This window comes from Protobothrops mucrosquamatus, unplaced genomic scaffold (genome assembly GCF_001527695.2).
Source record: "Protobothrops mucrosquamatus isolate PMUCROS unplaced genomic scaffold, P.Mucros_1.0 scaffold205, whole genome shotgun sequence".
In the NCBI taxonomy this organism is placed as follows: domain Eukaryota; kingdom Metazoa; phylum Chordata; class Lepidosauria; order Squamata; family Viperidae; genus Protobothrops; species Protobothrops mucrosquamatus.
This window is the reverse complement of record NW_015386560.1, coordinates 389,404-413,745: the sequence shown is the minus strand read 5'-3', so window position 1 is coordinate 413,745 and position 24,342 is coordinate 389,404. Positions and strand designations below refer to the sequence as shown.

Genomic DNA, 24,342 nt, shown 5'->3' with positions numbered 1-24,342 from the left:
ATTAAAGCTGGCACTCTTCTCAGGGTCTAGAGCAGGGGTTCCCAACTTTAAGACCTGTGGACTTCAACTCCCAGAATTCCCCAGTCAGCACAATTTCCAAATCATCCTTTGCAAAGATGGGCACAGTCTTCCTTCACTCCCCTCCCTGCTTTTTTCATGTTGCTAAATGCTCACCTTACTGAGTAGCTCTTCCTGGTCTGTTTTCACCCCAAAGCGGGGAATGCTGGAGTTGGTCAGGCTGGAACTGTGCGTGAGTTTCTTGACCCCACTGATCTGACACATGGGTTGCTGGCGCTTCTTCTTCTCCCGGTCTTTCTGTGTTGGGGATGGAATCTCCACATCGTTCTGCTTGTCTGGGGATGAAAAGAGACTGCATCGGAGAGAGAAATGACAAGGGGAAAAACAGGAAGAGCACCACCGCACCTGAGAAGTAGCCTCTGGATCAAGTGTCATGATTTGTGGCACAGGTGCTTTATCTTCATCCACCCATCGTCCAAATGACATTGCTCCCCAGATGGAATTTAATTACTATCTCAAAGATGTAAGAATGAAAGCTTAGAATTTATGGAGCAAAAGGAAATTTAACCTAATTCCTGGTAGCTAAACTTCTCATAAATAAATCAGGATACTGCAGCAATGTTGGGACTAGGGTTGGATACAATGCTAAAACTTCTTAATACTTATTGGAGTCTTGGGAGGTGAGCTTATTGTGTAATTGTCCTACTTTATTTGTCTTTTTAGACTTTTTCTCTCTTTGTTGCCCTTGTACATTTCCCCCTCCCCCATATTTTAAAAGTAGAATAGCCTCAGAATATGATTGTGCTTCAAGGTATATGTAGACTCAAATTTTCTATAATTCATATATTTAGTTCTGTCTCATCATGAGCTCCGGCTGTTCCAATTTTGCAGCACCCCAAAAAAAGAACCAGAAAACCATCCAAATGTTTTTTTTGTGTCTTATAAATACCTACTGGACAGTACCAATAACCTGAGCAGTCAAACAATTATTTTTATTAATTTTAACTACTTTAATAAAGTAGTTAGCAGTAGCATGAAAGGGTGCTGATCTGCATAAGCAGTGATATTTTTCAGTTCTTATATTTTTTATAAAGTGTTCTCAACAACAATTGCCATTCTGAGATGCTTATATCAACATACATTCCATCTTCTAGAAGACTTCTGTTTATACACATATAATTAAAGATATAACAAAAAAGTGCTCAGAATCAGATTGACACAACACATCCACCTTTTTAATAAACAAACCAATCAAACAGGATTTATCTGTTGTCTGAATTCTGTCCCTGACTCTAGTTTTTTACTTTTTCCAGACAAATGAATAGCTGCTATTGCTCCTCTAGAGAAAGAGAGAAATAGAATGCTGGACATTAGGCCAAAGTGGTAGTGAAAACAACCCTGCTCACTCTCCATCGCAATCCTGAAGACAGATGCAAAATTACTTATTTTTAAGTCTACTTTCCATCTTCTGAAGATACTTTAGGTTCATGAAGATGGAAGGGAAACTGTTCAATTTAGGTTTCTAGACTGGAAGACTCCAAGTACAATGTAGAGCAGTTTGGGGGAAGACTCACCCTCAGGAGTGGAGGGCCTTGTTCCCCCACCTTCTTCTAGGACTGTCTCCAAGGGCAAGAAGTCACGTGTGGGTGGGACCCACTGGGAGTACGGAGCAGGGGGAGGAGATAGCCTGCCAAGGGGGAGGTGGCGCACATTGGGGGAGCCTAGGGGAGGCAGAAAATGGGGAGGGCGCAGTGTGACAGGAAACTGGGAGGGAGTCGCATCATGACATGGCAGAGCTATACCCCAATGGTACCTGCGGGAGAAGCAGCGGCAAGGGGGCCTCATGGCAGAGTGGAAGGGGCGGGTAACAGGCCCCGGGAGGAAGTAGGGCATAAGTTGTAGTACCATTCTAGAGTGTTGGGTTCTAAGTTACTAGGAAGAAGGATTGTGACAACAGAATATTCAAGCCAACTGCCATACATCTGAACTCTTTCAAATACTGCCCCAAACAGAGTCCCCAATATTCTCGTCTTCCTCCAAGTTCACCTGAAAAGGCTTTGAATAACTCTGGAGCCAGAGTTCTACCATGTTTGGCAAAAATGGGGATGTCCTTTGCTTAGACTAAGATGGTGGTCAGACTCTGGAAGACGACCTATAGGAAGAATTAGCTTCCCTGTGGCAAAAAAACAGCTCAAGTACATCTGCAATCTCATCTGTTTCATAAATGATCAAGCAGATTCAAGGGGTTGCCTGGGAGCTTGAGGATCTGGAAGAATAGGCTGCCTCAGTATTGTGGAATTCTATCATCTCAGGACACTTCATGAGGTTGAGGCAAATAAGCATCTGTGCAAGTGTATCTTTATGGCTGAGGCAAATTCGGAATAAAAAGTTGAGAATAAATTTAGGAATTCTGACTCCTTTCCTTTCCTCACCTCAACTAACAAGCTCTGCTTCTAGCCCTCAGCCACGAACAACCAGTCACTCTGTCCATTTCCTACCAATCACTCAGTTCTGCTTTGGTGCCATAGCCAAGAATGAAATCCAAGTGCTCAGGCAATTCCCAGGCTGACCTACCAAACACAACTTCTTCTGCCAACATAGAAACAGTTCCAAAGCTCCAATGCATGGGGCCAAGCCAGCTAAACTGGTATAGGTCCTCCCCATCTGCTCTGTCTGAAATCTCTTCTTTTCACAGCAATTCCATATTGGGAAGATCTCTCACGGGGCAAGGGATGAGTGTTTGTGAAGTCAATCAGCTAAGCTCAGTAATGGGATTTCACTATCTCTTTTGCACCACTGTGGCCTGGCACTGCCTCATCACATGACATTGGCAGACCATGCCACAGCTGCTCAGGAGGAGCAGGGAGGGTGAATTCTGGCCCTTGCTCAACTGATACTTGGCCTCCGTTTTCAGCCCATGTTCCAGCTCTCACACAAGGCCTCCATTGAAGTGGTGGTTTGCATCAACATTTGCTTAGGGCTGGGTATTTGCATCCACTGACGTCAATGGGAGGCCTGCTTTCTGGAGAATGCAGTGGACAGGAAGCACCCATGAGTTTGTTTCAGATGACTGCAGTTCTTAGCTATCCTGTCTGATTCAGGAAGTCTGCAGCCCTTGGGGGAGTCATATACTGTATGACAAGGCCTCTGATTCTGCAAATACTAAGATAATCATGTATAGTTCCACATACAAATGCAGTACTTATTTCGTTTTTATGTAAACACAATGTTTACACATTTACAGAGGTTGGAGAACAACCTGCTTAGATTTGTGTGCATAAGATGAGAAAACTGCCCGACAGACTAATTCTATGCCTTGTTGGATTTACTAGCAAAATAAGTCATGTAAAGATTTGCTCTCAAGTAAATATGTTCAAGAATGAAGCTACAGGCGGCATCCTTATGCTCATTTATATGACAGTAAGTCCCACTAATCTGAGTGGAGCTTACTTCAGAGAAAACCTCTTCCAGATTGCTTGTTTGTCTCTGAACGGAAAAATCATGGCATGATCCAGCTGTGAAATCCAGGAACCTGAATTCCTGGATATCATTATGTACCAAATAAGAGTTGGAAACTAAAATTTTTGCTGCAGATTCAGATTATCTGATATTAAGCAGAGACCCCAAAGGAGCTATCAACACTTTCTGATTCTAACATTTACATTATGCCTTCACCCTTTCTCCAATGTGGTGCCTTCCAGAATTCCCAGCCAGTTTCGGCCCCACCCTCAATTTCCTACTGATGCTAATATGATTGCTACAAGTGTGCTTGGGAGGGAGCACTGTATGGGAGGTATCCAACTGCCCAAACCCCTGTGTGTACTTCTGCTATCTTATCAAACATTTACTTAGCCGGTTGTTAGGAGAGCGGGTTGAAAGGGGAAGGAGAAACCTGTGAGCACAGTCTTTCTTCTTGCCTAATACCCAGCGATTGGCATTCTGAGACAGGTACAAATGAATCTGTGCAGAGCAGCAGAATTTGAATTGAATTCCTTCTGGAAATTGGAGGGAAAAACTCTGTGTTCATCAGTATATGAAGAAGCTGGGGAAGAGTTGTGTCTGTTTGGGCTTCATCACATGATTATGCCTGGTGCTATCTATCCCTGCACAACAATGCTTTAGCAGTGGGAGAGTGGGAGAGGAAGGATTTTACTGTAGTAACAATTTGCAATTAGTCTCTGCTATATTTTTCCCTCAGTGGGCTTTCTTCTTTTCAAATGACTTCAGCCAATCAGATTTGGCTGTAAGATGACATCAATAAGTGCAAACAAAACCAAATCTTTAAGCTGGTAAAGGGAGGAGTGGGAATCTCTGTGTTGCCAAGGCAACTATGCTGCCTCAGCACTTGGGATGCTCCTTGTCTACAGCACTTCGCATACTGCGGAGAGCGTCACAGAAGCACACCTGCCTGCAGATGTTCTCTGTGCTCATGATATTACTTTCTATGGGACGTGCATTGGAACACGCAACCTCAAGCACATTTGCATAGGATGAGTCACGAGGAAACAAACTGCACTGGGGCTAGGGACTGTCACTTATTCCTCCCACGACGAATATTTTTGTCCTTGTCCAAACTGTTCCTCCCAACCTCTGAGATGGAGGGCTTTTGGGATATGCAGGAAGAAACATTAAATGGAAGCAAACCCCTATTTTGGCTTAACTCTAAGGAAATAATATAATAACAGCCCAGAATGAAAGGCAGATGGCTTTCAGAGAATCATTCATTGTTAGATGTGGAAGAACATGTAAGATTTAGCAATTATGTTTTCCTTATTATACTCCAGGTAAATTATCAATGTTAAAGAACTATAGGCATTGCCATCAGTGTTTATAACAATAGAGTATAATTACATTCCTGCTTTGGGCAGGACAAGAAGCAACGGATGGAAACTAATCAAGGAGAGAAGCAACCTAGAACTAAGAAGAAATTTCCTGACAGTTAGAACAATTAATCAGTGGAACAACCTGCCTCCAGAAGTTGTGAATGCTCCAACACTGGAAGTTTTTAAGAAGAGATTGGACAACCATTTGTCTGAAATGGTATAGGGATTCCTGCCTGAGCAGGGGGTTGGATTAGAAGACCTCCAAGATCCTATCCTATCCTATCCTATCCTATCCTATCCTATCCTATCCTATCCTATCCCTTTACCAGAACTTTTACTCACAATATAAGTTTATGTTACTAAAGGTGTTGATGCGATTTCTTATTTAACTTATTTATTTATATGACTTTTTCTTGGGGAATAGCTTACGAAAGTGTGAGAGCTAAACTATTATCACTTTGAGCAATGAGAAGAAAGGTTAATGTCAATTACGTTCTTTATCTCTTATTCTGCCTTACTGTACAAAAATATATCTCACTTGTGAACCTTAAAAAGAATGTTTTCTTTTTAGCAAACTGCCTGATTGCATTTGATTGAAAAATAATGTAGAATAGATACTGTTTACAATATTGCATAATATTTTTTTCAAAGAATGTACATGGATTGTAGGTGCAGTAGGTTTGTGGCAATGTTAAAAACATACTTCCATACACTTACCTAAAAAGGTGTTGGAAATGTACTCAGACACCTGGTTTCCAGAACGGCTCATTTCAGAGAGGTGGGTTAATTCACGGTTCAGCATTCTTTTGAACTATTAGAGACACACAAAAAGAGAATGAAATAATTAATATATATTTTCTGTCCATGCCCTGGTAAAAATGGAAGTGCATGACTGTATACTTCTTCTTGAATAAGCAATCATGTACAAGAGCAATCTCATGAATGGGGATAAAGTGACACTTAGCTTCAATGTGCATGGGCATGGAGACAGAGTTAAGAGAAGAAGAATGGCTACAAGCTGCTACTGGTGAGTCAAAGTACATTAATAAAACATGCATGCTATACTTTGAATCTGTGAGAGTTCAGTGCCTGCTGGAACACTCTGTAACCTGGGAATTCTATTAACATGTAAGGGTTCCTCAACAGAATGATGCCTAAAAAAGATTTTTTTAAATAGTATGAAGTTCTCAAATAATTTCTATTACAATTTATGGATACTTATTTATGCCTGCATGTCTTACATCAGTGGTGGCGAATCTATGGCATGCGTGCCAGAGGTGGCACTCGGAACCCTCTCTGTGGGCACACGTGCCATTGCCCCAGCCTCGCCTCACCCCATGACCCCCCTCCTCACCAGCAGCCCCCTGGAGGAGAGTCGCCCCCGAGCGTGGCCCACACGGAGCAGCACAGCCAAGATCATGGCAGCCAGGCAGCGTAGACAAGACTCTGCCCTCACGCCCCATCCCGCATAGTTGATGCTGTGGGGCATGGGCAGAGGGCGTGGCCGCCATGGCGCTGCTGGGCTGCCTGGGCGATCTGCGGCGGGCCCTGGAGGCGGTGAGTGGCCCTGCAGGCAGGCGGGGTAAGGGTGGGGCAAGGGGTGGAGCGGGGGTGAGGCCAGTTTTGGGGCACTCAGTCTCTAAAAGGTTTGCCATCACTGTCTTACACATTCAGATTCAAATTTTTCTGCAACTAGAAGTGCCATATGTGCCTGCAGTTGCAAACTGCCTCAGCTCTAATAATCTGAGATATATATCTCTAGATATAATCCTTTATTTACCCAATCATGAGAATGTTCACTTTTTATGAATGTATCTATTCTGCCATATCCGTGAACATAGATATGAGCTTTCTGATGATTTATGCAATTCTCAACACATCTGAAGATGAATTTTCCTAATTCATGCCTAACAAATAAACATTCTACAACTCTCATCCCAAATAACGTAGGGTAGAGAACAATAATCCCAAATGATTCAGGGCAAAGTACAATCAAAACAATAACACCCAAAACAATAACAAAATATAATAAGGTACACCAGAGGCAGTGCAGTAATTGAGACAATCCATCCAGATGGCCTCCCAAAGCCCCCTAACCCAATAGCTGGTGGAAAACCAGATCTTCAAGATATTACAAATGACAGATATACAAGGTTGGGGCCATCCAAATTTTGGCGGAAATAGCACTCCATCGGGCATATGCAGTGACAAAAAAGGCACATTTCCTGCCCCCCCATAAGACGACATTCCTTAAGAAATAGGACCCAAAGGACACCAATCCTGTCAGATTTTCTTCAGATGGACAGAGATAATTGGCTATTGACTACTCCATAATTTATTTCATTTATATCCCATCTTCATTATTTTTACAAATAATTCAAGGCTGCAAACATATCCAACATACCTTTGTCTTATTTTCCCCAGAATAACAACCCTGTGAGACGAGTTGGGCTGAGAGAAAGTGACTGACCCAAACTCACCCAGCCAGTTTTCATGCTTAAGTTAGGACTAGAACTCACAGTCTCCTGGATTCTAGCCTAGTGCCTAACCAAATAAGTAGGCCTTGTGCTATGAAGGACTTTGAAGCTAATAACCAGAATCTTCAATTGCACCTGGAAACCGTATAGTATAGTATAGTATAGTATAGTATAGTATAGTATAGTATAGTATAGTATAGTATAGTATAGTATAGTATAGTATAGTATAGTATAGTATAGTATAGTATAGTATAGTACATATTATAGTTATAGTATATAGTATAGTTATAGTATATAGTATAGTGCTGTGGTGGCAAATCTATGGCACACGTGCCACAGGTGGCACGCAGAGCCCTCTCTGTGGGCACGCGCACCATCGCCCCAGTCCTAGGCCTTCAGCTGGGTTTTATAAAACCTTTTCACTTTAGGCCTCTGCCGCCGTGTGCAAAAACAAAAAAAAGGTTCAATCAATCAATCAATTTCAACTTTTCATGGGGAAAAAAAATCTCTCAAAGTTGAAATTGATTGAACTTTTTAGTCCCACCCAGTCTGCCATTACCACCGCAGCCACGCCCACCCAATGGGCCACGCCCACCCAAATGGCCACACCCACCCAATGGGCCATGCCCACCCGGCACCCGACGATACATAAGTGGGTTTTGGGTTGCAGTTTGGGCACTCGGTCTCTAAAAGGTTCGCCATCACTGGTATAGTGTATCATATTGTATAGTATCGCACCACACAGTTCACAGAGAAGTGCTACATAGATGTACTGAGGTCTGTATATAACTACCCTTACTGCTGCATTCCTGACCAGCTGTAGATTCCTAGTGGTCTTCAGGTGGAACCCATGTAGAGCACTTTGTAGTAATCCAGACAGGAAATAATCTGGACTTGAGTGACTGGCAGTAGGGACTCTTGATCACGGAATGGATACAACTGCCATTCAAGGTGAATTTGAACAGTAGCCCACAAAGCCATGGCTGCATCTGCTTTTCAAGGAGGAGCCATAAATCTAGGATGCCTAGATCACACACCAGGTATGTGAATTAAAGGTGGAAAATCTCTGGTGGATTTTGAGGCGTGGTATTTTATGACTTTGGTTAACTAATGGTAATATCCTAATGAGGAGTTTGGATATGTTGCTATACAATAGATTTTTCTCAACTTTTGGGCTATGGTTCCCATCATCTTTTTATATAACTCATATGGCTAAGCTGACTTAGTAATGTGATTGGTTAAACTAAAACATTTGGAAGGCAACATATTAGGAAAACTGTCTATTATTATAAACAACTAGAAAAAACACGTTATTAAAATGCACTATTTTCCAATTTGATCTCAATTACATATACAAAAACATGCCTTTAATTTTTTAAAAAACCTTGAGGTTTATCCAAATGAAATGGTACCATATGTATGTCCCAGTGTTAAACAGAGGTCTCCGTTGAGTGTCAATTTCACTACAAACTCATTCCCATTAATGCAATATTATTATGAATGTAGCTACATTATTTACCCATGAGCACTTCTGCCTTCACCCCTTCACCCTATGCATTTCTTAATCAGCTCATACAATCTTGAGGCTCAAACAACATCTTGGTTGCCAAGGTGCAGGGGGCCTATGAAAAGCAGCAATGAGCTAAAAGAAAAGACAAACTCTTTCCTACCCTCTTGTGGTTCTTTTGATTTTTGCAGCCTAGCCTTAAATTAGACAAAGAGGAGCTGAGTTTGCAGTAGCTCTTGACAAATTAAAGGACCAAAACATTTCTGACTGCATGCAAGCACCATCAATGTCTGATTAAGAGGGAATGGTAAGAAACCAGCCGGAGCAGCAGAGGTAACTTTTCACATGTATTGACCAGAATAAGCCAAAAGTTATTCAGCTCTTCTTCCTAATCCCCAATCAATGCTTTTATGACAAGTTTGTTCAAAAACACAGAAGAATCAGTGATTTATTGAACTGAGAAATAACTTTCAATGAATAAGGCAGGATTTATTTTTCTTTCTTTGTATCTTATGAATTAACTATTGTAGCTGCAAGCTACCTCTGTCTTTCATCCTGGGTGAAAACCATAATCTCTTCTTCCTTACAGAGGGAGGTGAAGGCAAACAGCTCAAAAGACCATTTCATCCTCATAACTCCAATAGCTCACTAGGACAAGGCTTGTTGTGAATGAATACTATTGAGATAAATATTTATTTGCTAAAAAGTTAGAAAAGGAAACGCTAGTAGCAAAAAGTTGGATTTCTTAAAACATCTGTTTCAACTCTTCATTAATCTTCAACATAGTCTACGTGTGGAATTTCTGCTCATTCATTAATACTATTTACACAATTTTGGCTCCAACCTGACCAAAAGCTGCAAGTGGCTTACAAGCCTCTGCTGCTGTCAAAATTAGTCTTTGTTCATAACATCATTACGCATGGCTCTCAGGTAGTTCTTTCCTTCCACACTTGCTCACTTTGCAATTTCTCTGATTCTTTCACATGAAACAGACTTTAGAAAAATTTGGGCTGGATATTAGCTGAGTGTTCCTCCTCCTCCTCCTTACTGGTCCAACGTTTTGCTTCTCTCTGTGGTTTGCAAGAAATTGCCGTCATTCTCTATCTTTTGAAGGTACTTTTTGTTCATTGCCTTTCCTGTCTGAATCCTTGAGTTTGCCAGGCCCACATCCTCTCCTGTGTTTTCTCTTTTCCCTGCCAAAATTTAGGCAAAATGAAGGCCAATGCTGTTGAATTTCCCATGGGCTCAACTAAATTCTAACATTCTGGCAGTGTCTGGACGCAGTTTAACTAAACCATGGGCTTTTCGGCCCAATTTTCTGGGTTCACATGATATAATACAATAAGCAGATCACAAAGATGCACTGGGCATATATCGTATCCTAGATTACACTATGGATAGTCTGTAATGATATTTCTTGTGAAGAAACATGACCCAAAGGTGCTGAATTATTCCATCTCATCCCATTCTCTCCTAGAAGAACTGTGATGGTTTTTTAGTACTCTTCTCCACAGCTCTTCTTATAGAAATGTAGCTGCAAACTTAAAATGGAAGACCATTCCCAGGTCAGAGCAGGTTTTTTAAGAAGGCTAACCTGAAGTCTAAACAGCTGAGGATTTTTGATACGAGAACCTCCTAAAGAAATCAGAGAGGAAGGAGGAATTTGAACTTGCTTGGTGTGGGTGGAAATAATAATAAACACAGAGCAGTTTTGGAGTTGAATGACATAGAAATACTATAAACAAACAAATAATGTACGGTGACAGGTCTTCACCCTCACCAATGTGAGTTCTAAGCATAGAAATATCCAAAGATTTGTGTGCATATTTGTTTTTGGGAAACAATATCTAGTAACTCTGCATCAGAACAATTTTTTACCCAATGTTATTCAGAAGTTTGGCATTATTTGGCTCTAAGTGAAACAAATTCCGCTTTCCAAAGTTGTACCAAAAGAGAAAGTATATGGGATAAATGAACAAGCTTGCTTTTACAGTTTGATGCTTGATATTGTTCTCTTTTTAAAAACCTTTTGTCCTTGAGAAAACTCTTGGATGCTGTTCCCTGGCAGGATTGCTGAGGTGAGTCATCAACTAGCCTTGTTAGCTGAAACATGCCTCTCCATCACAGTAGCCAGGCTCAGGAAGAATGAAAGGGAAAAGTTATCTTCTAAGACATGGGAAGGCTTTCATACTGCTCTAACTGCCCTTGATTAAAGGCAAGATGGCTTGATGAAGAATCCTAATTCAAAATCCAGATGTTTTCCATTCTAGGGCTTCTTCCTCTGCCAGGACTCTCCATGTGACAATCCTGCTCAGTTTTCCAATTTAAACTCATTCTGTCTGTCCTTAAGGACCATTTGTGAGATCAAAATGTTACCCTGAGCTTCACCAGGAAGAACATAATGGCAATCTAAAAAGATGAACTGATGCATGAATTTGTGGGATGAGGAAATATTTTTATAACAAAAAAAACAGGCACAGAGAAAAGCAAAACAGTGCATTTGAAACAGGCCTACATGGGTCTTAAACAGAAGACCAGACATATTGTTTTGGTGAATCTGATTCTATGGGAGTGTTGAGACAGACTTGTCTTTTGAACATCATCAGTATGATGATGCAACTTGCCTGGCTAGCTTTCCAGAGGCAACAGAAGAAAGGAAGAGGAGGGAGAAAGGCCTCTGTCTTCTTAATAATGTACCATTCCCTGGTCAGATTCCAGTTAGTAGCCCTCTCTGACCACATACTTTTGGATGTGCTGGGCTATATAATCATCATCCTGAAACAACATGCCCATTGGCTGAGGAATTGTAACTAAAACAGAAAGAGTTCCAAGTTGGGTAAGACAGAACTAGAATAACGAAATGCCATACATCTAAAGTATATAGGTCTGTATTTTCAAATTTAGGGCATCTGACTAACAACAATCCATGAAACCTAGAGAAGAGTTAGAAGAAATAACTTCATAAAAATCTTGCCTTTAATCAGGCAAACAAAAGATCCATCAGTGAAGAAGCCTAGAAAATCACTTGGGAGACAGAATTTTTTTGTAGCCAATCTTTAGACTTCATGCATACATATTTAAGTGTTTCAGGTAAGAGAAATTGCTATATCAAGAATTACCCCATCTGTGATTTGTCAGTTCCAATTCCTTTCTATTATTTGCTATTAAACTATCCATCCCTCTGAAAGCAAAGAAAGAGTTTTGTATTGCAAAGATATTTCTTTGTCTGTGATAGGAATGTGGAGTGCTTCAAATCTAAAGCCAAAAGTATGCTAGGGAGCAAGGATGAGCAGGCATACATGGGAAACATTATTTATGACATTTATCTCTTCTAATTGTTCTGCAACTTACTACAATTCCCATGTTTTAGAGCAGGAAGAAAAGCTATGAGAAAGGGACTTGACCTGACCATTCAGGCAGATCAAAGGCTGCATTAGAAATTGAATTATAAAACAGCTGTACAGCTTCCTTACTCTTTCCATATCAAACATAGTTAATACAATTAAGCTGATTATGCTTCTTCAAGCTCTTATGAGCATCATTCTTTTTGTTGACATGTTAAAGACAGCAATTTTAAAATTATCTTTGTATTAGTCTTTTTGTTTTTATCTACTGCCATTAGGCAAAAGTGTAAAACCAAGGTTACATTTCAGCCTCTGCCATCTCTGTGTCACGAAATGTTTTATGTATTGTTATTAAATCCAGGAAAAGTATAAACTGTGAATACTGGTAAATGTGTAATAATTAAAGCGAGAAAAGATTTCCAAGTGATAATCAATGCAGTTTAAAATAATTGTGTGATTCTGGCTTCTTCCTGAAACATGTAATTGTTCCGTATACTGCAATTAAAGGCCAACTTTACATCATCATTAACTAATGGTGGAATATCAGGTGGTTGTTGAATTAAGAGGCAATCCCACCTCCCCCTCCCACATCCTGTTCCCTCCCTCCACATGTTTTAACTATATCTTGATTGGGATTTTTATTTTTATTCTTTTAAAGACATTGATTTGTTAGTTTTTTTTTTTATGTTTTAATGCTGGAAGCTACCCAGAATCGTTTGTTACAAGATGGGCAAATTCAACAAATAAATAAATAATATCCTGATGCTACCATACTATCTTGGAAGAGGTGGGGAATCTTCAGTTCACAGTCAGACTTCCTCAGGAACAATTTGTTGGAAGCAACATGTCACAGTGAGCTCACCCAAAGGAGGACAGAGCCACCTAATCAACTCAGCAGGATGCCTAAGGTTTCATTTGATTCCAGATGGCTTTTGAAATTAGACTGTCACATATTTACCACATATTGCTCTCTCCTGACTTGTTATTTGATGAGGGGGCAAAGGAGAGTTCAGTGCAGCAAGGCCATACCCAATCTCAAATGATTTTGATTCTCCAACATGAGAGCTAAATTCATGCAAAATCAGAACAAGATTGTCTAATTCTAACCCTGACACAAAATGCCACTATTTTTATGGGATCTGTAGAATACCTTTCAAAATCAAGTTTCCCAGGTCGAGGTGGCTTATAGTTTTTATTGTTCATATTTATTTGCTGGTTTTTGTGTGAAAACTAGCAAGTCTGAACAATGAAATTATACCATAAAATGCAACAATTGAATTATGCAACGCTAAACATACAAAAGCAGCAGCTGCCATAATATTTGTTTCTAAGTAGTATGTATATTTAAAATCAACACAAAAACTGCTTTAAATGCCCCCCTCCCATTTGTTGTAGCATCAAAAAGCCTTCCAAGGAGGGAGAAGAGTGATCATTTATCCAAATTTTACTTTTTTCCAGGCTTCCTGTCTATTCTAGTGCCAATCTCAAAGATAGGGCACTCAGGACAGACTAAGATTCTGTTAGTGTACCATCTAGGCTTCTGAGTTGACCAGCTAAGAAGGGACCTCTATGGGGTTAAGAATTCCCAGAAACAGTGTTCCAAGGAATTTCAATATTGCTGCTGGGGCTACCCTATTTCATGGCAGCCATGACATTTGGCAGGTTACACAATGGATTTTTTCCCCCTATTGCTAAGGGGAAGAATGATTCGAAGTTTTAAATATATTTTCTTGTCATGGTCAGACCATTTTCTGTTGAGGTTTAAACTTATAACAACTATTATCCTCTGAGGAGTGTGGGAACTGTTAGCAGTCTTCCCCAAGAATTCCAACATATTCCACAAGGCTCTGGAGAATTTCCCGATGGTGGGTGCTCTTGTTGAAGTTCAGTCACCCTGTGGAATCTGGGCAGGCAATATAATTGTTTCTAAAGGAATATGAGTAAAAGCTCATTATCAAGATGACTTACGGCTGTAAGAAGAAGCAATGTTTTCTTCTTCCCAGTTGTGGCTTTTCCCTATTGCTGAGCAAGTGGCTCAAGGCCTTCTGAAATCTTGGCCTGGTGTGCAATCACAGAGGAAGCCTCAGCCATTCACTCTGTTGGCTAGACATTTTGAGGATAAAATTGATAATATCTGTCGCTGATTGTGCCAGACCTGGGCACATACCCTGGCTATAAGTCTTTGTGATTTCAAAAAGCACTCCAAAATAAGAGTTCTGGTTTCCTAATCTTCTGAAGCAATTACCACGGATGTCTGTACTGTACGTTTCTTTAAATGGCACGATTGTAAGCATTGTGCTATTTGTGTAATCCCCAAGAAAAATAATAATAAAGTAACACCTACTCAGAAAACTGCAGGAAACAAGAAGAGTTGTACTGGTTCTCTGTTTTTATGAAAGGGTAATGGGAGGACACTACAGGAACCGTTTTACTGTTTTATTGAATGCATAGTTTGACTGATCACAAGGTAAATAAATTCTAGTGTTTCCTAATGCTCTCAAATATGAAACAAAGCTGTTGGAATTCTTTCCTCTAGCAAATAAACAAAATTCAATGTACAAACAAAATGTGAATGCCATGAGAATTCTAGCTTAAGGCTTTTCCATGATATGCTATTTTTCAATGTGTAGAAATGGTTTTGTATGGGTCCATTCCATTATGTGTAGCCCATTAAGTACATTAGTGACACTCCTGTACTGTAGGAAATAATTTAGCCTATTATTAGGTTTGTGTTCAGGAAAGAGTGACTACTACAGATATCACGGGAATTGTGTGAGTGGATTTCCACTACAACTGTATCTTTTTGTGCTCAAGTCGGAATTATCATTGGGCAATAGGAAAACTTATTCTAGGGTCATATAGTTCTCTTGCTCCAATTTCTATTTTCTTGGAGTCAGCACCTACTTGAGGCTTCTTACTACCACCAGTGACTAGTTCATGACTTATATCATCTCAGCTGGGGCCCAATTCCATACTGTGCCTACCAGTTCAATCTTTTTTCACCTGTCCCAAACCTCTTCCTTTTTTTTTTCAGCTCCCCCCCAGCCCGACAAGTTAGCTGCCTCTTCTTTCATGCTTGTTTTCCATAATCCACTTCTCAAAAGCTGAATGAAGTGAAACTGTAATGGGGGGAGACAGCAGCCAGGAAAAGGGGAATATAATCGAAGTGGCAACCGCATCACCTCCGGCAGCCAATCAGCTATGCCTCATAGCTATCTCCATAGCAACAAGAATCTCCTTAGCAACTGCCTTAATCTTCAGAGCAAAGGATAGGATCTGGGAAACCCTCCATGACAAGATCATGTCTCTTGGACGTAACACATTGCATCCAAAGACCAACATGTATGTATTTTTACTGATCTTTGGGAAAATTGTTGCTCATAGCCCAAAATTCCACAGACTGACAATGCCAAATATAGTCACAATCTGAATCTGAGATAAGTGTGCATATTCTTCTTTTGCCTTCACTATAGTTAGCTATTTCTATTAGACTGGATCAACTCTCGTGCTCTCCCATGTCTATTACCTTCCCCTTTCGTATTTTTCAATGCAGAGTATTGTAAGGCAAGAAGACTGAATGATCTCACTTTTTCCTTCCTCCTCCTCATTTCCATCATTCCCCTTTCTAAGTGAGTAAGATTTCACACAAAGAACTCTGGTAAAGCTCAGTCTAAAGCAACTGATTCCAGCTGTAGAGCTCCATGTCTTGTGCATGCACACACACAGACACGTTATACTTATCCATATTAGCAGAGCCTTCAGCTTCGTAATGGTAACAGGAAGCTAAAGATTATGGTTTAAAACTTCCTACTCAACAAAAGCAAATATTTCTAGCTAACTGGCCAGATAATTGTTCCAAGCTGCCCAAACTAGTCTCCTTTGAATATTTTGACCAAATACATGACCAAGAGTAGTACAACATTTCCAAGTTGTTGTCAATGGCTACCCTGGCTGGGAATTCTGAGACTTGTAGTTTCATGATAACAGGGAAACTTCAGGCTGGGGAAGACTGCTCTTGAGAATGCAGCTATCTAGGTATACAAGACAGAATATTTTCTTCTGAATGGTCCATTCATAAAGAACAACTTGGCTTATGCAAACCATTTAAACTCACAGAACTACTGAAAGAAAACTGAAGCAACCAATGCCAATCTGGCTTCAATCTTGGTAGAAAAACAAGAACAGCAATTTCATTAAAAAGAAACTAAAAGAAAGAACACAGATTAAAAAAAATAAATAGGAAAAGGTCATGAAATAATTGGGAAAGACAACTGAAATTAGTAAAGCCATGTAGCATTTGATCCAAAGATCTCCAGAAGTAAGTTTGTGACAGAAGGCCCAAAAAACAGTATTTTACTGCATAAACATTAATAAAATGAACAGGAAAAACACAATAGTATTTTTTGTTAAGATTCTATTTTATGTCAATGAAGTTTGCAGAGATAAACCATTATTGCATTTTCCTTAATGGTCTGAGAAAGTAACCCTTGCATTGAATTGGGAGTTACTACGCAAATCCTGGAATTTACTGGAGAAATCTTAGAAATAATAGTGACATATTTGGAAATATTTGTGGGCCAATTGGGATGAAAAGCAAATGTAATATTTAGGTTTTTTTAAAAAAAGTAAAAGAGGACAACAAATGGAATCACACTCCTGCAAACGTCAATGCTGAATGGAAAAACAGTATGTTCAGAAACATTTAGGAAAAAAACAGTCTTAGCAGCAGCTAAGATTTTTAAAGCAACAAATCCCAAATTGACCTAGTCTTTTTTCTTTGGAAAAACAACTGATTTTTTTAGGCAAGAAGCATAAGATTACTGGACGTATTTTTTTAATTTGTGGATATCATCAAATAGCCTTGGAAATAGGTTAACAACTGAAATGATCTCAGAACCCAGAAAGTTAGGCACAAAGCAGCAAAATGAGATTATTTTAAGATGGTCACAGACTTTTGCATGGAGGAAGAAGGGAATCTGGCTACAGGACAACACTTCTGAAAACGTTTTAAGAGCGAAATGGGTAAGAAATGGAATGTGAAACAGTGAGGGCAAAATTATTTATTAATCAGAGCAAGTGGTAAAATAGTAAAGATTATTATAAGAATCATTCACGTTTTCTCACACACAGGAAGAATGTTTCTTTTGTTTGAGAATTGAATATGCTTGCAACTTTAGCCTGAAGTGATATAGCCCGAGATAAGTGTTATGATCTGTCTCTGCTAAAAGAATGAACTGGGCCAAAAGAGAGACTGTCAATGCCATTTATTTTAAGGATTTAGGACGCATTAAACTACTATTTTCAAAATCTTAAGGCCAATAGCTCAACAAAATACTGGGAAAGATTCAAAGGCAAATCCTATCCTACCCCACATCCCCACCATCCCCACTTTGAAAAACAAAAACAAAAATAAAGGGCTTATAGGAACAAAGAAGTTATGGACATTTAGGAAAGATTAAAAAAGGAATTGCAAAACTGCAGATAATTGTTTCTCAATGTCAGGGGAAAAAAAGATAAGCAATATTGGTTGTAATTTATGGGACTTATAATTGGGCACACCCAACAATAAACTGGGAAAAGTTTTATTAGAGAAATGAATCTTCAACTGATGCATACGTTCAATTTGATATTTTATCGTAAACATTGTAAACATTTCGCTGTCTTTTTAGGGACTCCCATCACATAGGACTATAAAAAAAGAATACCTAAACAAGCAGGTTTTAGCAATGAGCCCTTCTGTAAGAGAGATGGGCAGTTAATAAGTTTGATATATAAATCTGCAAGAAATCCCTTTTCTATTCACCTTATGGAAGTTCCACTTGGTCTCAAAATGATGACTGGACACTAACTGCCGTGTGACTATCTATGGAAAATAAATACATCTCCTTTATTAGAATAATTGCCAAAGTCAAGGATCCAGAATCAGGAGTAGCCTAGTCATGAAAGGCCAAAATTCATCAGGGATACTTTCTGTTCAAAAATTGCAGTGTAACCTTTTTAATTTTGGAAGAGATAGTACAGGTAGTCCTCAATTTACGACCACAGTTGAGCCCAAAATTTATGTTGCTAATTGAAATATTTGTTAAGTGAGTTTTGCTGCATTTTATGATCTTTCTTGTCACAGTTGTTAAGCGAATCTCTGCAGTTGTTAAGTTAGTAACACGCTTGTTAAGTGAATCTGGCTTCCCCATTGACTTTGCTAGTCAGAAGGTTGCAAAAGAGGGTCACATGACCCCCGGGATGCTGCAACTGTCATAAATATGAATCAGTTGCCCAGCGTCTGAATTTTGATCACGTGACCACAGGGATGCTGCAGTGGTTGTAAGTGTGAAAAACAGTCATAAGTCACTTTTTTCAGTGCCGTTATAACTTTGAATGCTAAACAACTGTTGTAAGTTGAGAATTACCTGTACTTTACCTCCCTCCAACATATGAGTTTAGTAAATGAAACACAGGCAGATGTCCTGTGATCTGGACATATGGCTAAGTGGAAACTGGAGGGCAGTGCAATCTGAGACACAAACCTTTGCTGGATGCTGCACAAGCAAATTATGCCAACATTTTCTTTAGAAAACCCAGTTTAGGAGGAGAACTCATTGCACTGAGCATACACAGGGAAAAGGGAAACTTTAAGAGCTATCAACTAAATCATGACCTAGAGATATTATAGAAGAATGGGACCAAACCTGGAAAGTAGGTCTCATAAAAAGGAATTTGAAAATAGAAATTATTCGTCACTGAATATTCTCTTTGAACCCTGGGAACAGAATTTGGAGGGTAAAGTCAAATGGCCCCAGGAAACTGTGGGCAGGCTGGATAATAAAAGCACCTTATTCTATATCTTTTCCCATCCCACAACCCTTTGGGGACGGAAGGAGATTTGACTGATTATATGGGTAAAGAAATATAGAGCTCACTTTGGGGAAGGTATGAGGAAGCCATCAAGGAAGGACTTGGACAAGAGATTATACAGCCCAGAGATAAAAGGAAACATGAAAAAGACACTTAAAAAATCTGCCATGTTTTTGCTTGGTATGGATGGCCAAGTCTTTCAAGATTGTTACTATATAATAATAAAGTAGCATTCCTGGAATTTCTACAGCATGTTTCTTGACCTAGCCTACTTTGAAGGGTTGACAATGTGTCATCAGTTCAATGTGAACTCTTAGCAGCCACCCATCTCTACTATAACCAAATCTATTAATTATGCTGAACTATCCTTCTTTGTCCCTTATTCCCAGTATTACGGACATTTCAAGGAGCTGGGCTTGGCATACGACAATACAATCAATATTCTTCATTGGCCACACAAGGAATTTGTCTTCGGTGCATAAGCTGTATCCAGTGTATATTGTATCTTAAATGTGATAATTAGAGTCACTTTCTTCAAGTGAGATTGATTGTTCTATAATCCAATTTTTAATTTCTTGGCTATCTGTAGTAGCCTCAGAAATCTTCCTCAAAGCACCAATACTCACTTTATCCTGCTTTTTCAAAGTCCAATTTTAACTTCCATGGAGTGTCATAGGAAAAACTACTCCCCTTGCCTGCATGATTCTGATTTTCATTAGTATAAACATGTCATGGCATCTGAATATATTTTTCCAGGTGTCCATCTACCATGTAGCTAGACAAAAGAAAGTGAGAAAATTTTACTGTAAACAATAACATGGGATAGTGTGCTAGCCTTTTCCTTCAGAGAAGTCATTCAAATGGTATCAATTGTTGTGAAGGGATTTATTTTCATTACCAAAAGATAAGAAAACAAAGAAAAAGAAAAGATCTAGTAGATAAGAAAGAGCTGGATTACAAGAAACAAAATATGAGTCTCAAATTACTGTTGAGCCTGAATTATTATTTAACTGTCTGGATTGTTGAAACCCTTGTTATTGAGATATTGTATCTTAGCTGAGAAGGGATAGGTTGAATCCCTGGTCAGTCTTGAAATACACAGAGTGATCTAAAATCAATTTCTCTCATTCTAATCTAATCAACCTACTAGGATTGTTAGGAAGGTAACTGTCATGCATGTTGCCTTGATATGATACTGAAAGAGAGACCTAACAATAACGCCTTTTATACAGTATGATGTTCATATCATATTTTATACAGTGAGATGTTTATATAGTGGCAAAAATATTCCATTGGCTAAATTCTCCGTTATGTTACAGCTCTCAAATCAAATGTTGAAGGCTGGCTAAGAGAGAACATGCTGAAATTCAGTCAAGGTGCAGTTAGTAAACTAAAAATTAACCTTGGGGATTAAGGTTGAACCAGTTTTGGATGAGCTTGAATTTTCTCTGAAACAGTAGATCCTCATTTCTCATTGGATTCACAGGACGTGTGAGTGATAGAGGCCCTCTATACTATTATGTGTAGTGCCCCAGCTGCCTGTCTCCTTGGGCCAGTCCAATTAGCAATATGTATTTGCATCTCAGTTAGAACCTAAACCCTTGACTAATATAATGTCCAGAAACTGAAGCTAGTACAAACTATGGCAATTAAACTATACACTGAAATAGAGGACAGGGATTGTATGCTAATAGATCTATACTGTTGTCAATTGCTTACTGGATGCAATTTAAGATGTTGGAATTGATCTTTAAAGTCCAAACATCACCTTCTCATTATAATCCACAATTCTTAATATCTGTAGGAGACTCTTTTGAAGGTATCCCTGTTATCAAAGGCCCATCTCTGTGGTACACAAGGGAGGGCTTTCTCCTGCACTGTGTTCCAAGGTTCTTCAACACATTCTCTCAAAAGTTGCATTTGGCCCTGTTCTCTCAGTAGTTAGAAAATCTATAAAGATGTATCTTTTTAAACCCTAAGTTTAAAACAACTTGAGTAGCAATTTGGTGCCTTAATTTTAATTTAGCTGAACACCACAGCCACAATCTTTCCATATGGCAAGAAAGAGATTTGTTTCAGGTGTTGGGTTTCACAATGTGTAACTGGCATAAGATGCCACAAATGGGCTTGGGGGCAGAATCCAAGGGAAGATTTTTCTGTCAAGTCCTATTGAAAATTCTCCACAGCTTGAACGCAAGAATGCTGGATTGGAAAAGAATAATGCATAGGAACTTCCTGCTCATCTGCAATGATCAATATTTTGATAGCTATTCAGAGGAATAATGCCCTGCTAAGACTAATAATTTTAATAATAATTGCTGGCTGACAATTATGTATGTTGCAATTCCAGCACATGTGAAGGACCCCCGGAAGACAAAAAGCTGATTTTAAGTTCAACAGCAAAGGGGCACAAAGCCTTGCAGAGATGCTGAGTGATGTTGGGTAAAGAGGAAGGAAAATGGGCTAATGACTAAAGTGTATATTGTTATCACAGGCTGCACCTACCCATGAGTCACTGGATGCACAGATCCTGCTCTGAATCATGCATGTGTCTTTTTTGTTAATGTTTTGCAGTTAAAAGGAAATCCCTTTTGAAATCTTTTATCTCTGCATTGGAATTTGAATGGGGAGGGGAGAAATACCAGAACACCAGAAAACTTCTGAGATTTTCAGCTCTACTTTAACACAGCTGCTACCACCTCCAGAACAGGTCTGCTTGATAGCCTGGGAAAATGCCGCCAGATTTGCTCAATGTCTGACAACTATATAAGATATGATGTTTAAAAATATTTTTTAAAACCTGAGAAATTAAGGAAAAATGAAGTCCTTCAGCCAGGGTACAAATCACAGAATGAAAAGACAATATATTTATTCACAGTATTTTGGTATTGGACCTGGCACTCAATCTGAGAAAATTAGAGTTATTATGGGATGTTTTGGGGGAAGGGGAGTGCCCTAAGGATTGGGATCCTGGGAGAGACAGTCTTGGGGGTGGCAGACATTGACAAGGTGCCTAAGGAAGAAAATCTTTGATGCCCAATTGCTCTGCACGGGTAACATGAGTGACAGTTTCACCAAAGCTTTCCTATGCTGTTTCTTTCTTTAACTTCTTCCATTTTGAGACAGATTGACAGAATAGAGGAAAATAGGAAAAATAGGAAAACAGAAATATATAAGGCCAACTCAAAGCCTAGACTGAAGGACTGCCTTTAAACCCCCGTTTATCCAACTCTATGGACTAGACAAATATCAACTTCCAGTCTCCAATAGTCAGATCAGGAATTTACTGCAAAGAGTGTTTTTCTGCTATTAACATAGAAAAACAATGTCCGTGAACAGACACCTACACACAGTTTAAAGAAATGGAGCTCAATAAACATTTCTACCCCACCACGCCCAATATTACACACCCACAAATTTCTGGCATACTGCCCTCTCCTGCAGACACACTGTTCTAGCTGAGCTCTGAACACAGACAACATAGCACATGAATATGTACAATTCCACTGTTAACCTTTTAACATCACACAGCCTGCTGAAGCACACACACGTGCAGGCACTGGCAGCCATGCACCCCTTATCCAAGACGAAAACACCACACTGAGACTGACCTCTACAAGATCACAGTAGCGTTTCATTCCTAAAGCTATCTAGTTTATACAGATAAGCATATGCTCGCCAAATCAATACAAAGTGTAAGCATCTATTCTAAAGTATCAGGTCCCACTCTCTTTTTAAAATTCACACATGGAACAAATGAATCAAGCCCAGGAAATAGAGGGCAAACTCGGAAACTCTTTCTGACCTCTACAATCCCATCTGACAGTCAACAACGAAAATCTTCACTATTTCAGGCTAGGTAAAGTCTGCAAAGGCTGCATCAATCACAATAAACTATAACCAAAGTCATTGAAGGCAGCCTCAAGCCAAGTATGTCCACAAAGATAACAACACATCCCAAACATGCACTATTTGGCATGTTCCCCACAAGCTCAGAGAAAACAGCACTACAACCCATGTTTCAGAGGCAGCCTATGCTAGTCCAAGCAGTACTCAAATATAGTGATCGTATTTGACAGAGGGCACCCTATATGAGGGTCCTCCTCTGTTGCTTGCAAATCAGGGAGTACTGGAGACAGAGGGCTGCCTGTCTGTTTAGCCACAGGACAAGGCACACGGCAGTCTGACATTGTAGGCTGCCAGGAAGGACACAGGTCTCCTTTAGTCTCTCCTGACTGACACAGTGTCCCACATACTGTTGCAAGCAGGACCCTGAACTGATTGTGCCCATGTCGGATCTTATCAGGATGCATGCGTATAGAGAGATGCTTGCAGCACTAGACATGTCCCGTGTCCTCTCAGTAAGATTAAGTATGCAGCTGATATAAGGCTCCCTCTTGGTTCCCCTTGATCTATCTCCCCAAGCCAGTGAAATCAGATCAAAGGCTGGCTATCCAAAAGCTCATGTATACTCCCTTCCCAACTGTGTCTATCCACAGAAACAAAGCAGACAAACCCCAGATATATCCAGATTACCTGGTCCCACCAGCCAACCAGCCATGGTTTTGCACAGGTCTCACAGAAAAAATCCACTAAGGGCATCTTCTGTTCTTGGCCAGTGAGCAGCAAGCACTCTCTGGGTTGCCCACCAAGGTGGTATTTCTCCTCTCTGGACGAGTGGCTGATTGGTGGTGTCCCCTTTCCTTGGTGTTGGCAGGAGAAGCAGGGGTTAATTCCTCAAAGCTGTTCTTTCCACATGCAGGTTTGGGCCTTGCATGGCTCTTGCTGGCCAACCTGCCTTGCACGGGAATTCTCACATCTCTGTTGCGCCTCCTCTGGTCCTCCCCACCAGGGGGCCGTGGCTGAAGAAGATATGCCAGATAGGCCCACACCTGAAAGCCTCAGGTCTCTGGCTATGTTGCCGACAAGGAGGCGAATACCCAGAGTGCAAAGCTATCAGCAAGCACAATCCTCCTCAACTGTCTGGACAATGTGCCTCCCTCGCCTTCTCCTCCGGTCACATCTTCAGAAGAAACAATCCAGCGGCAGTTCAGAAAGACAGAAGGAAAAATAAAGACGGCAGCAGGCAGTCACTGCATGGAAGAACGGTTTCACCCAGGTGGAGGAAGAGGGAGATTCCCAGCCATTTCTGGGTACCACATGGCATGCATCCAGCTAGCAAGGCAGGCGCTGCATTGCTAAAAGGCACGTCCCCATCATCTCTTTGGTGTGCGTTTGAGGGCAGCGGTCACCACGGAGACGGTAACTCCTAGTATGGCCTCAGCTGCAGCTTTGTTCCCTGGCTTGGCATGCATGCGTGT

At 40.2% G+C, this 24,342-nt stretch overlaps 1 protein-coding gene across 1 annotated transcript in view; it reads right to left on the bottom strand.

The window, feature by feature from the left end:
* Positions 1 to 24,342, bottom strand: part of LOC107285714 (cAMP-specific 3',5'-cyclic phosphodiesterase 4B) — a 51,653-nt gene that overhangs the window by 14,825 nt on the left and 12,486 nt on the right. Inside the window, exons 6-7 of the mRNA XM_029283734.1 lie at positions 5,559 to 5,652; positions 175 to 353 (exon numbers count right to left, since the gene is read on the bottom strand). Coding sequence (XP_029139567.1) covers positions 175 to 353; positions 5,559 to 5,652 — 273 coding nt within the window. The remainder of the gene's footprint in view (positions 1 to 174; positions 354 to 5,558; positions 5,653 to 24,342) is intronic.